Source organism: Perissodus microlepis, chromosome 23 (assembly GCF_051167445.1).
Source record: "Perissodus microlepis isolate ML-2025 ecotype Zambia chromosome 23, ASM5116744v1, whole genome shotgun sequence".
NCBI lineage: Eukaryota > Metazoa > Chordata > Actinopteri > Cichliformes > Cichlidae > Perissodus > Perissodus microlepis.
Window position 1 is genome coordinate 31,994,623 of NC_140482.1, and position 12,232 is coordinate 32,006,854.

Below are 12,232 nucleotides of genomic sequence, written 5' to 3' on the forward strand. Positions count from 1 at the left end.
CACACATGAAGCCTCCGCTCTCCCTCTCGGCTCTGTGATGTTACCTGCTGACAGAATCACGTGGAACTTTTCTCCGAGTTTAACAGCAAAACTGGATTTTTAACCCACAAAAGCCGTTTTTAGGTGAAAGAGGCAGACGAGAGCGATTGACTACCATCCTCAGCAGGTAATGAGGACGATAACATGATGCAACTTCAAAAAGGAGCTTTTGTTTTGTAACCGACGTATGTTTAGGAACACACAGAGCCTCGTTTGCTCGATCGAGGCTTTTTCCCGTGTGCTAATAAAAGGCGCGCACGTCTCATCTGTGTGCTCTGTTGCCAAACTGATTAACAACTTCAGGCACGTAGCTTCAATATTTATACTCTCTTCTTTATTTCAAGTGAGAAAACTAGCAAATTTGTGCGGATGCACCAGAAGCAGCTGACGAAAGGCGGCATTAATTGACTGTTGACATATCTGAATGAAAGCACAGTCAGCCAAAGGGTGCTGAGGGTAAATCGAGGGCTTCTTTACTTTTAGAGCAGTGTTTCTGCTTGTGTTAGCGCGCAGCTCTTTATGCTTCCTTCAAAAGGCTAAAATGCAGATGGCAGAGCCATCTGTGTAGAATCAAAACCATGCATTCAGACCTGAAGATCCCCATTAAAGTGCATGTAAATACATGGGAGGAGTCGGGGGAGGAGCAGAGGATGTAAAGAAACCCATGTTCAAAACAAACTGATTAACTTTACTCTTGAAGCTCTTTCCCCGCATAAATCCAACAGCACTCGAAGCCACACGGACAAACCGAGGATTAGAAAACAAACGCGAGGAGCAAGTTCTTTTAGAAACCAAACACGAGTTTACAAAAGAAGAAAATCAATAAAAATAAGGTGTGGCGTCGATCTGTGAAACATTTTTGTGAATGGCGCCTTTAATTAATGTGCTGGCTCCATCAGCGCACAATTCAAAGAGGTTCCAGTTACATAGGAGACATTAATACGGAAGCTTGTGTCACTCCCGTCCAAATTAAATTAAATAAAACACTGAAATGTGCAGAGAGTAATTAATTTCTCTGGCTGTGAGGGCACCGGTTCCTCCTCCACCTTTATTAGTATTAGTAGCTTGTTTTCGCTTTACAAGACGCCTCATCACAACAACGTTTCTCAAGGATCTGCAAAGAAAACACTCTCCCCCCCCTCATTTCCTGCTACCTGTGATCTCAAGACAGCTGTATGGTGAGGCCTTGGTCGTGCAGCGGAATCCACAAAAGTGAGAAACGCTCGTGTGACTGTTTCATGTTGCATTTCTGAGCAAACGGGCTGGATTCGAGCCTTGGCTTCAAGGCTGTGACGGAAATAAAAAAGCACACTGTACATATGTCACAACACAATTAACAGCAAAACTGAGAGTGCATGCTGGAACATTTTGTGTAGTGACCCTGAGAGCTACTGTACATACCTGCAGCGTTCAGTACTGTAAATACAGAGCAGCTTTATTAAACACTTCATCAAGAACAAAACCTCACAAGTCCTTCGGTAAATGAAGCACTGCTTTCTAAGTTAGGCTGCCACCTCGGTATTGAAGCGTGCTCCCAGTTACAGGCCCTTTTTAGGCTCCGTAAACAGAGCGGTGTAAAAAATTTGTGGTTGTTTTGGTTCCATTATTTCCAGTGTGAGGTTAATCCCTGAAAAGCTCCAGCAGCTGGCCATCACCACATTTCTGACACCCCACAGGAAGAAAACATGCTGTCGATTTTAAATTATGCACGTGCACATGCGTGAAACGTTTTAGGCACAAGACAAGGAAGCAGTTTAATAAAACACAATATAAACTTATCAGTAAATAGTCCCTCTATAACTTCTTCCCCTGGTGTAACTCGCGTGGCCTGCCCACAGTCATGAATCGTCCAATTCCTTTCAGCTACACAAGGAAAACATGCTTTGAACTAATTACATTTTTCTCTGGCCTTAAATATGTGATCTGATGTTCCTCTGCAAATTTGTGTGTCAAATCTAAGAGCTGTGCAGCTCCTTTAAAATCAAAAGGACACAAAAATAAAAGTGGGGAAACATTCACACTTTATTATGATTAGAGCTGTTGTACAAAACCAAGAGCGTAAAGTCATATTATTCCTTTATAGATTACCTAACTGAGCACATCACACCATAATCTTCTACGCAAGAGCTGGAGCTGTGACGCCACACTGCATGCCTGCTTTAATAAGATACGAGCCCATCCGGGATGCCCTCTGTTTAATATCTGAATATGTAAAGAGTCGTATGAATATGTAAATATGAATATGAGGCAATTCAGTGATGCATTGAGGCAGCTGTTGCGAGCTCTACACTTACAAGGAAACATGTGTTGGCCCTGCAGGGCAGGTTAGGGTGACAAGACAGGTGAGCGGAGAGGGCAGGCGTCATCTGTGATGTGTGGACAACACCTGTAAGCCTGTGACATGCCGAAAGGACGCGAATATACACAGAGACGTAAAGAAAAGGTGGGAATAAATGCAGAAAAACAAACTCAGAAACGCTGTTATTCACAAGCAGCCTTAACGCAGCAGCATTCATCATTTCCAGCTCTCCAAAGACTTGTATTTCTTATGAGTTCAATTATTAATCTCCTCCTACACTATCATTTGAAATACATGCTGCCTCTGCACTGATTTCACTCCCAATAACACACGGAGCATAATCCACAGTCCCCGAACAAGCAACTGGAACACAGAACTCAAATGATAGATGGCTTTCAGCGTATTGTAAATAAACTAATGAAGCTGAGCCACACAAACAGGTGTAAACGCAGCCTCGGCGTCTGCTGGCGGTTCATGTGCAATATTAAAGCATCATATGCTGGTTCAAAGGTCACCCTGCCTGCTGTTCATGAAAACCACATGGGACTGTTTTCATTTAGGATTCACTCCTCAGCACACACACACACACACACACACAGAACTGTTCAATTTTCCAATAAACTGATGGGAATTCAGAGTGAAATCAAAGGCTTGTGGCACAAGGCATGCACAAAGTCGTATTCGAGGAAGCTTCCACTAAGCACATAAGCGAGCCACATCTCTAGGAGGCTTAATCAATTGAATATGACACGGCAATGCATCAAAAAATACAAGAGAGTCTCTAAAGAAATTTGGCTTCTATTACAGATGCATGAGGTGCAGCGGAACAGCACAGCCTCCCAGGACCTGACAGTGTTTTTAGATTACAATTGCATCCCAGCAGGGATCCCTACACTCCTCTAACCTCAGACTGTTTAGTGCTTAAAAATAGCTAATGATGATAAAACACGGCTCTGATCTAAAGTGCTGTGATGCAAAGAGGGTCCAACTCTTTGAAAGACATGCTCCAGCTTAGCAGGGACATAAAGGAGAGAGGGCGGCAGCCTCCCATCCACGAGAGACAGGGGCATTTAAAAGTTACACTGGCTTTGTGTAGTGAGCTCAAATCCTGGAAGGATGCACAGGCAAGGAGGACGATGTGGACAAATAATAAGGCACAGCAGAAATAGGCAATAAACGAAATTCTAATCATTTGTCCAATATTATGTGTTCACACAATAACAGCGCAGACTTCAGCCTAACGTTCCTCGGCGTCCTGCAAGAAGCAGCAGTTCAACATTCAGGCTCTGCTTCCCGTGACTGCAAAACTTTGGCCCCGCTCACTGAACTTTCCCTGCGTGGACCCGGCTTCACGCCTCGGGACCCCGCAGAGCAGGCAGCCCATCCCGCCCCTTGCTCCTGCCCCCTCCAGAGGAGCAGGAGCAGGCTCCTCTCCACGCGCGTGGAAGTTCTGATGCCGAGAGCCGCAACAAAGTATCAGGACGGAAAGGAAACGGCAACAGTGTCGCTCCCCACGAGTGACAGAAGTGTGCGCACGGCAGCCGTGTTTCAGACACAAACACGCAAACTGGAGCCACGAGCAGAGGAAAAAGTTTATCGCGCACCTCCGAGGGGGTCACGGGGAGGAGGGAGGAAAGAGTAAAGCGGCTCCTGTGAAATTACCCTCGCTACTTTACAAAGTTGTGCCGCTCGCTCCTCCGCGCGCTCACACACACACACACACGGCGGCTCGGTCACTTACTTTTCTCGCGCCTGGCTGTCGGAAGGGACGACGGCTCCTTTACCTTTGGCGTACATGCTGCTTCTGTTTTAAGACTTTTGCCCCACTCAACACCTGTCAAAGAAAGCAGCCAGCAAAACGCTCCATCTCCATAGCTACCCCTTTAGTGTTTTTACTCCCCCCTTCTCCTCCCCCTCCTCCTCCTCCTTCTCTCTCCTCTCCCTCCCTCTCTCTCTCTCTCTCTCTCTCTTTTTTTTTTTTTTTTTACATCTCCAACATTGGCCACAAATCAGGCACAGTTTCTACTGGGGGGGACTTGAAACCGTCCTCCGTTGGATTTTTTTCCCCTCCTCAGCCGCTGTTCCGCAGGCCTGCTCTTCCTCCCTCTGTTAAGCAAACGGTGGGGGCTCCTTAAAGGGAAACACACACTTCTTGTTTGCGGACCGCAGGAGGAGAGAGGAGGGGGAGATGGGAAATGCACGCTGGCGAGGACTTTGCTCTGTGGAACAAGGTTTTTTTTTCTCCTTTCTTCATCCCGTGAATTTAAATGTCAGTGCCCACCTTTAGCGCTTTCGCACCTTTACCTGTCGGTTATTTGTTTTAAACGTGGATTGTGTTAAAGATGGATGGAGGTGTTCTGAAAGGTGAACCCAAAGAGGAGCCAGCAGGGGGCGTCACCTCTGGTTATATAAACACTGCTCGCTTTATAGAAGTCTATGGAGGGAAAGGTCGTCCATTACGTCCAAAGTAAACACTTTTTAATAGAGCTTTTGGGCTTAGTCCACAGTTTCGGGTCATATTGAATTAAGCATGATGTTCATTTTTTAAATTATGGTCATTATTAATGTCAGACACTTTATGCAGGGTGTGCTTCAGGGGGTGTTTTTCAACCCACGACACGGACAATGATGAAAACGCTAAACTCAAAGCTTCATAACTCGAGGCTATCCAGTTGGTGATACCACCACTTGTTAAACATCAATAGAAAGAACAAATGTGATGTTTTGATTTTCAATAACGGCACAAACAGTGTTGTGCTCTGGTCTAATAATGAGAAAACCAACAGAAATGCTTAGCTGTCTATTACTACTGCCCGTCACCCCTCCCAGGGTAAGAGCCGCTCATGGTGGATCTCCAGAGATAGCCGTCTGGTGTTATAGAAATACGGTGTAAGTATGTTTTTAGAATAACTCTAGCAATCTCTTCCAGTGGATTATGTTTTGGAGTTAAATCTACCGCTCCATCTGAACCCGTTTAGCCCGATTAGCCCCTTCAGCACCATCATTTCCTCCTTTGCACGCTGGTCGTGAAGTTGCAGAGGAACAGAGGCACACCACGCACGTCGGCCTCTTGTGAACGCAGTAAAAATGAGACTTAATTCACTTAATAAACCTGAACTTGTGTGGAGGTTGGAGGTGTGGATTTGACTTTCCTTCAGTTTATCTTCCATCATAAATTCAATTCCAATTTAATTTCATATCAACTTTCATGCACACATGAAGCTCACAGTAGTTGAAGTAGTTAAAAATAGACGACGGGAAACAGAATTTAGTAAATTTGTACAACAGTGAATTTTTAGTTATCTAAAGCATACACTACATGGTCCAGTGTGCTGGGTCGCCTACACGTCACACCTACAGGGGCTGATCATCCGTGAAGCTCCTGGTGTACGGTTTCCATCCCGCTGGAGGTTTGGAGCTCAGCTGCTCTTCTCAGCACTCAGCGAAAGGGTTAGGGATAAGGGAGACTCTGGCATGCCAGAAGCACAATGCACAACCAGCTGGGCATAGTGTAAATATGCACTGCACGTGACACTGCAGGTAACGGTCAATATTTAAGGTAGAATAAGGGACGAAACAATTTTGTTCATCATGCGTGATGTCCCAACTAAAAGGGGACAGTTGGCAACCCTACTGTAACTCCATGTGGTCTCCCAGTTTGTGGCTGAGTTGCTATGGTTGCTAAACACTTGCACTTTGCAATAATAGGGCAGTCGTGGAAATAAGAAAACCTATTGCAGCACCACTCTCTTTAGAACAATGAAGCATACTGTCACAAATGTTTCTAAGGGCCATCTGCACAGCTAGGTGATCTCGTACACGTACTTCAGTGGGGCTGAAAACACCTGAAGATTTAAAGGTGTGGTCCAGAACTTTTATCGATATGTTGTCCATCAAACTTCACCAAGCCAGTTTATCTCCACGTGCAGATATCGCAGAAGCTGATCCTCTAATGCTGATGTTCTTGTCTTGTGATAAAATTCACTGCAAACTGTAAAGTTTACAGCCCTACTTCACTGTAACTCTACATAAAAGTCATATGTGCCCTGAGTGTTCCTGATCTGTGACTGAGTTATTGCATATTTTCAGTTTTTTTGTGATAGAAGCAACTAAACTTAAACTTCACCCTTACCCTATGTGTCTGCATGATAGCATTTGTGCTTTGTGTTTATTTGCACCAGGCTACCTCTGAACATCTTTAGATTAAAGTCGTGAACAGTGTTGGTCAAGTTACTTGAAAAAAGTAATCAGTAACTAATTACTGATTACTTCCCCAAAAACGTAATCCCGTTACTTTACTGATTGCTTATTTTCAAAAGTAATTAATTACTTAGTTACTTTTTAAAAACACGATTTACAACCTAAATAGGTAATAAAGCGATAGAGCTTTCAGCCCAATTCTACTTTTTCTGCATAATCCATCATATAAAATGTAATCAAATAGAAAAGTCTCTTTTTAAAACTTGTTTTATTAGTTTTCATCTTTTAACTTTATGCATCAAGCAAAAATTTAATTATATGCAACATTCTCTGACTGGAAGAAATTTGTTGAACATTTAAACCTATTTTCTGCACATTCCAGCACATAAAATAAAATAAAATATTTTTTTTTGTGTGTGTGTTTACACTCAGTCTTTCAAATAGATGCAAGTAAAACACAGCAGAAAATAAATAAAATCAAAGACTCAGCGGTCCTGTTGCTCTATTTTCACCTGTAAAGCAGGAGTGGGGTAGGCGGAGGTTTACCCTGGTGCAGGTGTGCCGCAGCAGTCAGTGGAAGAATCCGCGAGTTTCTCTGTGAATTTCCCATTACGTCGGGTGCTTGCTTGGAAATTTAGGGGGTTTTTTCGCTGTAAAAATAAGTTTTATTCCCATGCACAACGGACGCTAATGTTTTTGTCACTTTTTATGGAATCAAACTCAAAGTAAGGTCAGTACTTCCACGCTTTAAACACTGCACGCTCATACTCTCTCCCACACTCCATATATTATCCATTGTTGATCCGCACACAGCTGTTGTCACGAACGTCGCACTCGCTTACGTCACTGTCATGAGACATTCTTGCAAAAAAAATCACGGTTTTAGTAACGCAGTAACGCAGCATTCCTATGGGAAAGTAACGGTAATCTAATTACCGTTTTTGCAATAGTAATCCCTTACTTTACTCGTTACTTTAAAAAAGTAATCGGATTACAGTACTGCCCATCTCTGGTCGTGAACATAGTGTGACATTTTTAACTAATTCTGTGTTTGTGACTTTGATCACAGTGAAATAAACTTTGCACTCTCTGACACAAAGAGAAAGTACCAGGCTCAGTGCAGTAAACACTGCTTGCACAGTCATGTTCAGGTTACTTTATTGTTACATACACCACACACAAATGTTTCCAGAGATTCAACCATGTGTCAGGACAATAAATCAGAAGGAGGAGACTAAAAGGGAGCGAGTCATCGGGTAATAAAACCTCCGTGCACAAGTGTTTGCATACAAGTCAGCAATCTGCTAGCTAACAAAGCAGCCAGAAGGAGGCTTTTGCATCAGCGCCCTCTTTGTGAGCACTTTGACCCGGTGACAGCCAGCAACCATTCACCAACATCCATTTTCAGGGTTGCTGGCTGATTCTAGGTCTGCATGACTGAGGGCTTATAGACATGCTATGCACAATAAATAAGATAAAATAAGGCCCCTGTGGATTTGTCAGTGAGGAAATGTTGCCACCTAGCTTGTTGTTTTCTATGATCTGTTATGGAAATGAACTCTGTGAGCGTCACCAGGGGCTTTCAGGCACAGAGTGCGTGCTGGCCGAGGGTCAGGTAGCACGACAGCGGTCAGCACATTATTACCTGTCCTGTTAAACCTTGTCATCACATGAGTCAGACCCTGATGTTGTTGAAGGTCATCTGAACATGTCATTAAACGCAGAAAAAAGACTCTTTTTCACCAACTATCGATCTACGCTGAATTAACAAGAGGCCGAACCTTGAAACTGCTTGAACTGTGTTTACAGCATCCATCACTGGTTCGCACTGTCACAGAGAGGCAGAGCGCCAGGCATTTTTTCTTCTCACTGATTTTATTTCTACTTGTATTTTCCTCATAATCTTCCGAGTTCATAACTCATGCACCTCTTTATTCACAGTTCTGACAAATTTGACTCCGAATGAGAAGCATTGTTGCCGTCTTGTCAGAGCAGATGTTACAAACAGCTCTGAGGTTTGCGTCACTGAATCTGGTTTCTCAGCGGCAAAAGATCTTTTGTCGTTCAGATAATTAAAGAATAAATAATGAAGGGTTTGTGTTTGGATCGAGAAGCGGTGAGTTAATCAAGGGCATTCTTGATTATCACAAGGGAGACTTCAGCAGCGGCGTCCTGTGCCAAGTCACACTTGCTGCTCTGCACGGAGAGCAATCATCTTGCAGTCGGATCAAAGCTTCTACTGTATTTCACGTCTCGCACAAGGCCGCCGTCTCATGGCGAAATCTTTGGCTGGTTTCTTGTTAGCGAAAACGGGATGGATTATTATTACTCTTTCCAAATCTGCCACCTCAGTGACCCAAGGGTAACCCCCTTCTTTCTCTGGGACTTACATATCTGACTCCAATTACAAAGCAGCTGTAGGGAGGTAGCATGCTATTCCGTATCACTGAGTGTGATCAGCTCAGTATAACAGCTCCTGTGATTAGCTGCTAGATCCTTTAAGTAAGTCACATTTGTGGCGTTTGTTACCCAAGCGTAAAGGAAGGATGTACTTTTGATCTTTTATATCCTGTAACATGCTCACCTATCATGCTGGCTCACTGCACAAGCTGATCTGTACATTATACCGTAAACAGGAAAAAGTTTTCCCGTTTTCACAGGATGGGCAGTAAATAAATGAATGAAATTAGTGGGCTGAGCATTTAATTTAATTGTGTAAAACTGTAATTTATATCAATATAAAAGTAGCATGTCGTGTGTTTTACCTTAAATAAAACAAAGTGTACAACTAACAAAGATACAAACTGTTTGTGCCTCGTGTCGCGCCATGTTAAATAGAGAGGAACGTACTTCTACTTTTTCCTTTTATTTTCTCTCTATTTTTGTTTTGGTTGGGCTTATCCTCATTCAGATAAACAGTGTAGTTGCACAGCCTTGAACACGAGCTATTTCTAACCACAGTGGTCTTCTTTTCCTTGAAATGAGTGTTAAATTCTCGTTTCCCCGCTCCAGTCTGCAGAGTGCACTCTTTCCATTCATGTTATGCAACAGCTTCACGAGTAAGGGTCCGCAATAAATGTGCAGGCATCTAGTACCCCTGTTAGGTCTCGGCTCTGCCCCGACGTCGGCCTCCACAGGAAGGAAAAACACAATAAGCTGCGATCCAGACCAACAGAGGAATTTCCCCAGTCCCTGCCTTAGTGAGGCCAAATTATAATTAATCACAGGTTGAATAATTCAGCGCCAAAACGAATGGAAGCCTTTTTCAGCCCATTTCTCGGCACCTGCCTCCAGTGATGTCCCCAGAGCCTGTGTGAGTTTGTGCATGTGTGTGTATAGGTCATGTTTGTATATATGTTTGTGTGGCGACGCTGAAGTGGGGTGGGGGTTCTGGAGAGCCAGTAGAAAGAGAAGAATGCAACCTCAAAACAGCCAAACACAAGACAGCGGTGAACCCTCCGCCCTGCAGTCCATATGAGTCAGCCCTGACTCGGAGTGGCCCCTTGATCTGCTTCTTCTCTTCTCCTTCACTCGAGGTCCATCTTTCCTCCCCTTTTCAGCTTGACTTACAGAAGAAAAACTGCCCTTTCAGACTGTGACTTTTTATGTCACTGTGCATGCAGCTGGGGTTGGAGTGAAGACGGGACCACTCTCATGTGGAAAAATTATCACTGATTATCATACCTTCCATGTAAGTGTGAAGCTAAACAGCATCAGTCACTACATCACCGAGCCATTGTTAATATAAAACACACTGCCTATTCAACTCTTGGCTGTCAGTCCATCACTGGATTGAAACCAGCGTCTCCAAATCCCGCCTTCATAAACAAACGGGCTGTGTTTTGTTGCTAGGTTTGAATAATGCACGGTGTGAGCTATTATATACTATTTAACTGAAAAACTACATGTTTCAGCAAAGACCACAGAAAATAACGAGCTTGCAGGAAAATGCAACAGTGAGAAAAAAAAATCCATCTGCACTGCCTCGATACACATCTACTGCCACTGAAAGATTTTTGAAACTGTAAGCCTTTGCTTATATAACTTCAAACCGGCTGTTATGCTAACTCTGAACCTGTCTGTCTGTTATTATGTCAGTCTGTCTGCTGTTATGTCTGCATGCCTACCTACCTGCTGTTATATCTAGCTGCCTGCCTTCCTGTCTATTTGTCTGTTTTGATTTACGTCACTCCTCTTGGTCACCAAGTTCTTCTGTGCCATTCCCAAATGGTCGGCACCCTCCCCACCCCGCTTCATCCGTCTGACACCCAGCGGCTACTGTGGGCCTCTGCTGTGGCAAAGAAAAGCTGCGTGCACTTCAGCGCTGCCATAATTAGAGACAAAGACAGAAAGAAGAACGACAGAAGTCTCTCATTGCTGCTGTGCACCGCTGTTGCAGGCACACGTGAAAGAAATCAAAATCAGCTCCATCGCAAATCTTTGCAATGCAACCTTGTAAAACCGTTTAAAGTCATTGCAAACTTTAAAAACACAGTTTATCATATTGCATTTGACAACACAAAAAGCCATACATGCTAAAACACATCTGTGGTGCATTGTAGCTCTTTTGCCTTTTAACCTGAACATGCCACTGCTTTCAGATTTATCGCGATCTAATGCCACTTTATTTATTATTGGAACCCCAAAACACAGGACAGGTGAAGCGTTCACGGGCATTTAAATAGAAAACACTGCCATGTTTAAAACAGCACAGGTGCCTTCACTGGTTGGTGTTTTTTACGCCACTTACGATGAGGAAATATGATCCGGGGGGATCGTATGAATAACAGATCCATGTGTTGAAGCTTTATCATAGGACTTCATAAAACACACCAGGTAACAGTACCAGAAGTAATTTAATACCTCTTGACTGGAGTAGCTGCCGTGTGGCTCAGGAGGTAGAGTCAGTCCATCAACTGTCCATCAATCAGAGGGTTTATAGTTCAATATCGAACTCCTGCTGTCCTTATGTGGAGTGCGGCGCGCTGCTCAAGCCTAAATTGCTCAATTAGATCGATAAAATGCGCAGAACGAACTGTGGAAACGCAGTTTTTAGTGCTGTGTATTCCTTTGTGCTGAAGATAAGTGATGTGATGAACCTAAGCTTGTTAAGCCACAGTTTCCCCCTCCTGTCTTCACCTGCTGGAGTTTACTTCCTAAAAGAAACCAACTTGAAACCAGTAAATATCTAAAACAGGTGTAATACAGGTTTGGGGGACTCCGAGTTATTTATTTATTTGCATATTTGAGTGACATCTGTTGGAGAGGTTAGTTGCAGTGAGGTGTGAGTGTGGGTTATATAATATTCACGTCTCTGGGGACGATCGTTTCTGGGAATCTGCACTTTTGTCTGACTGGAACATCCATTGTGTCCCCCTGATAGGTGGTAGCAGCAATTATTTCATAAGGACAAATTGCTGACTTTTGTTTTCAAGCCTGTTAGTTATTTTTGTGCGTCTGTGTGGTTAGAAGTTTTTAGCTCCAGCACACCCTGAAGAACTGGGTGTGACAGTTTTTCCTCACCAATACAGCGAGTTTGCAGGTGCGTAAGAATGCACTGCTGGGGGGATATTGTGTATTTTGTGTTGCTCAGACTGTCTTGCTTTGCTTTTTGAATGGTTTTTTTTTGGTATTTCCTTCTATTCCTAGTTATTGTTGATGTGCTGATCTGAGTTTAAGGCCTAGCTCCAATGC

At 43.6% G+C, this 12,232-nt stretch overlaps 1 protein-coding gene across 2 annotated transcripts in view; it reads right to left on the reverse strand.

The window, feature by feature from the left end:
* Positions 1 to 4,255, reverse strand: part of ssbp4 (single stranded DNA binding protein 4) — an 85,527-nt gene extending 81,272 nt beyond the window's left edge. Inside the window, exon 1 of one of the 2 annotated variants that reach the window (XM_084922571.1) lies at positions 4,080 to 4,255. In XM_084922571.1, the coding sequence (XP_084778697.1) occupies positions 4,080 to 4,135 (56 nt within the window). In that variant the 5' untranslated portion in view covers positions 4,136 to 4,255. The remainder of the gene's footprint in view (positions 1 to 4,079) is intronic. The other variant, XM_084922570.1, reaches the window with a different exon arrangement.
* Positions 4,256 to 12,232: the final 7,977 nt, after the last annotated feature.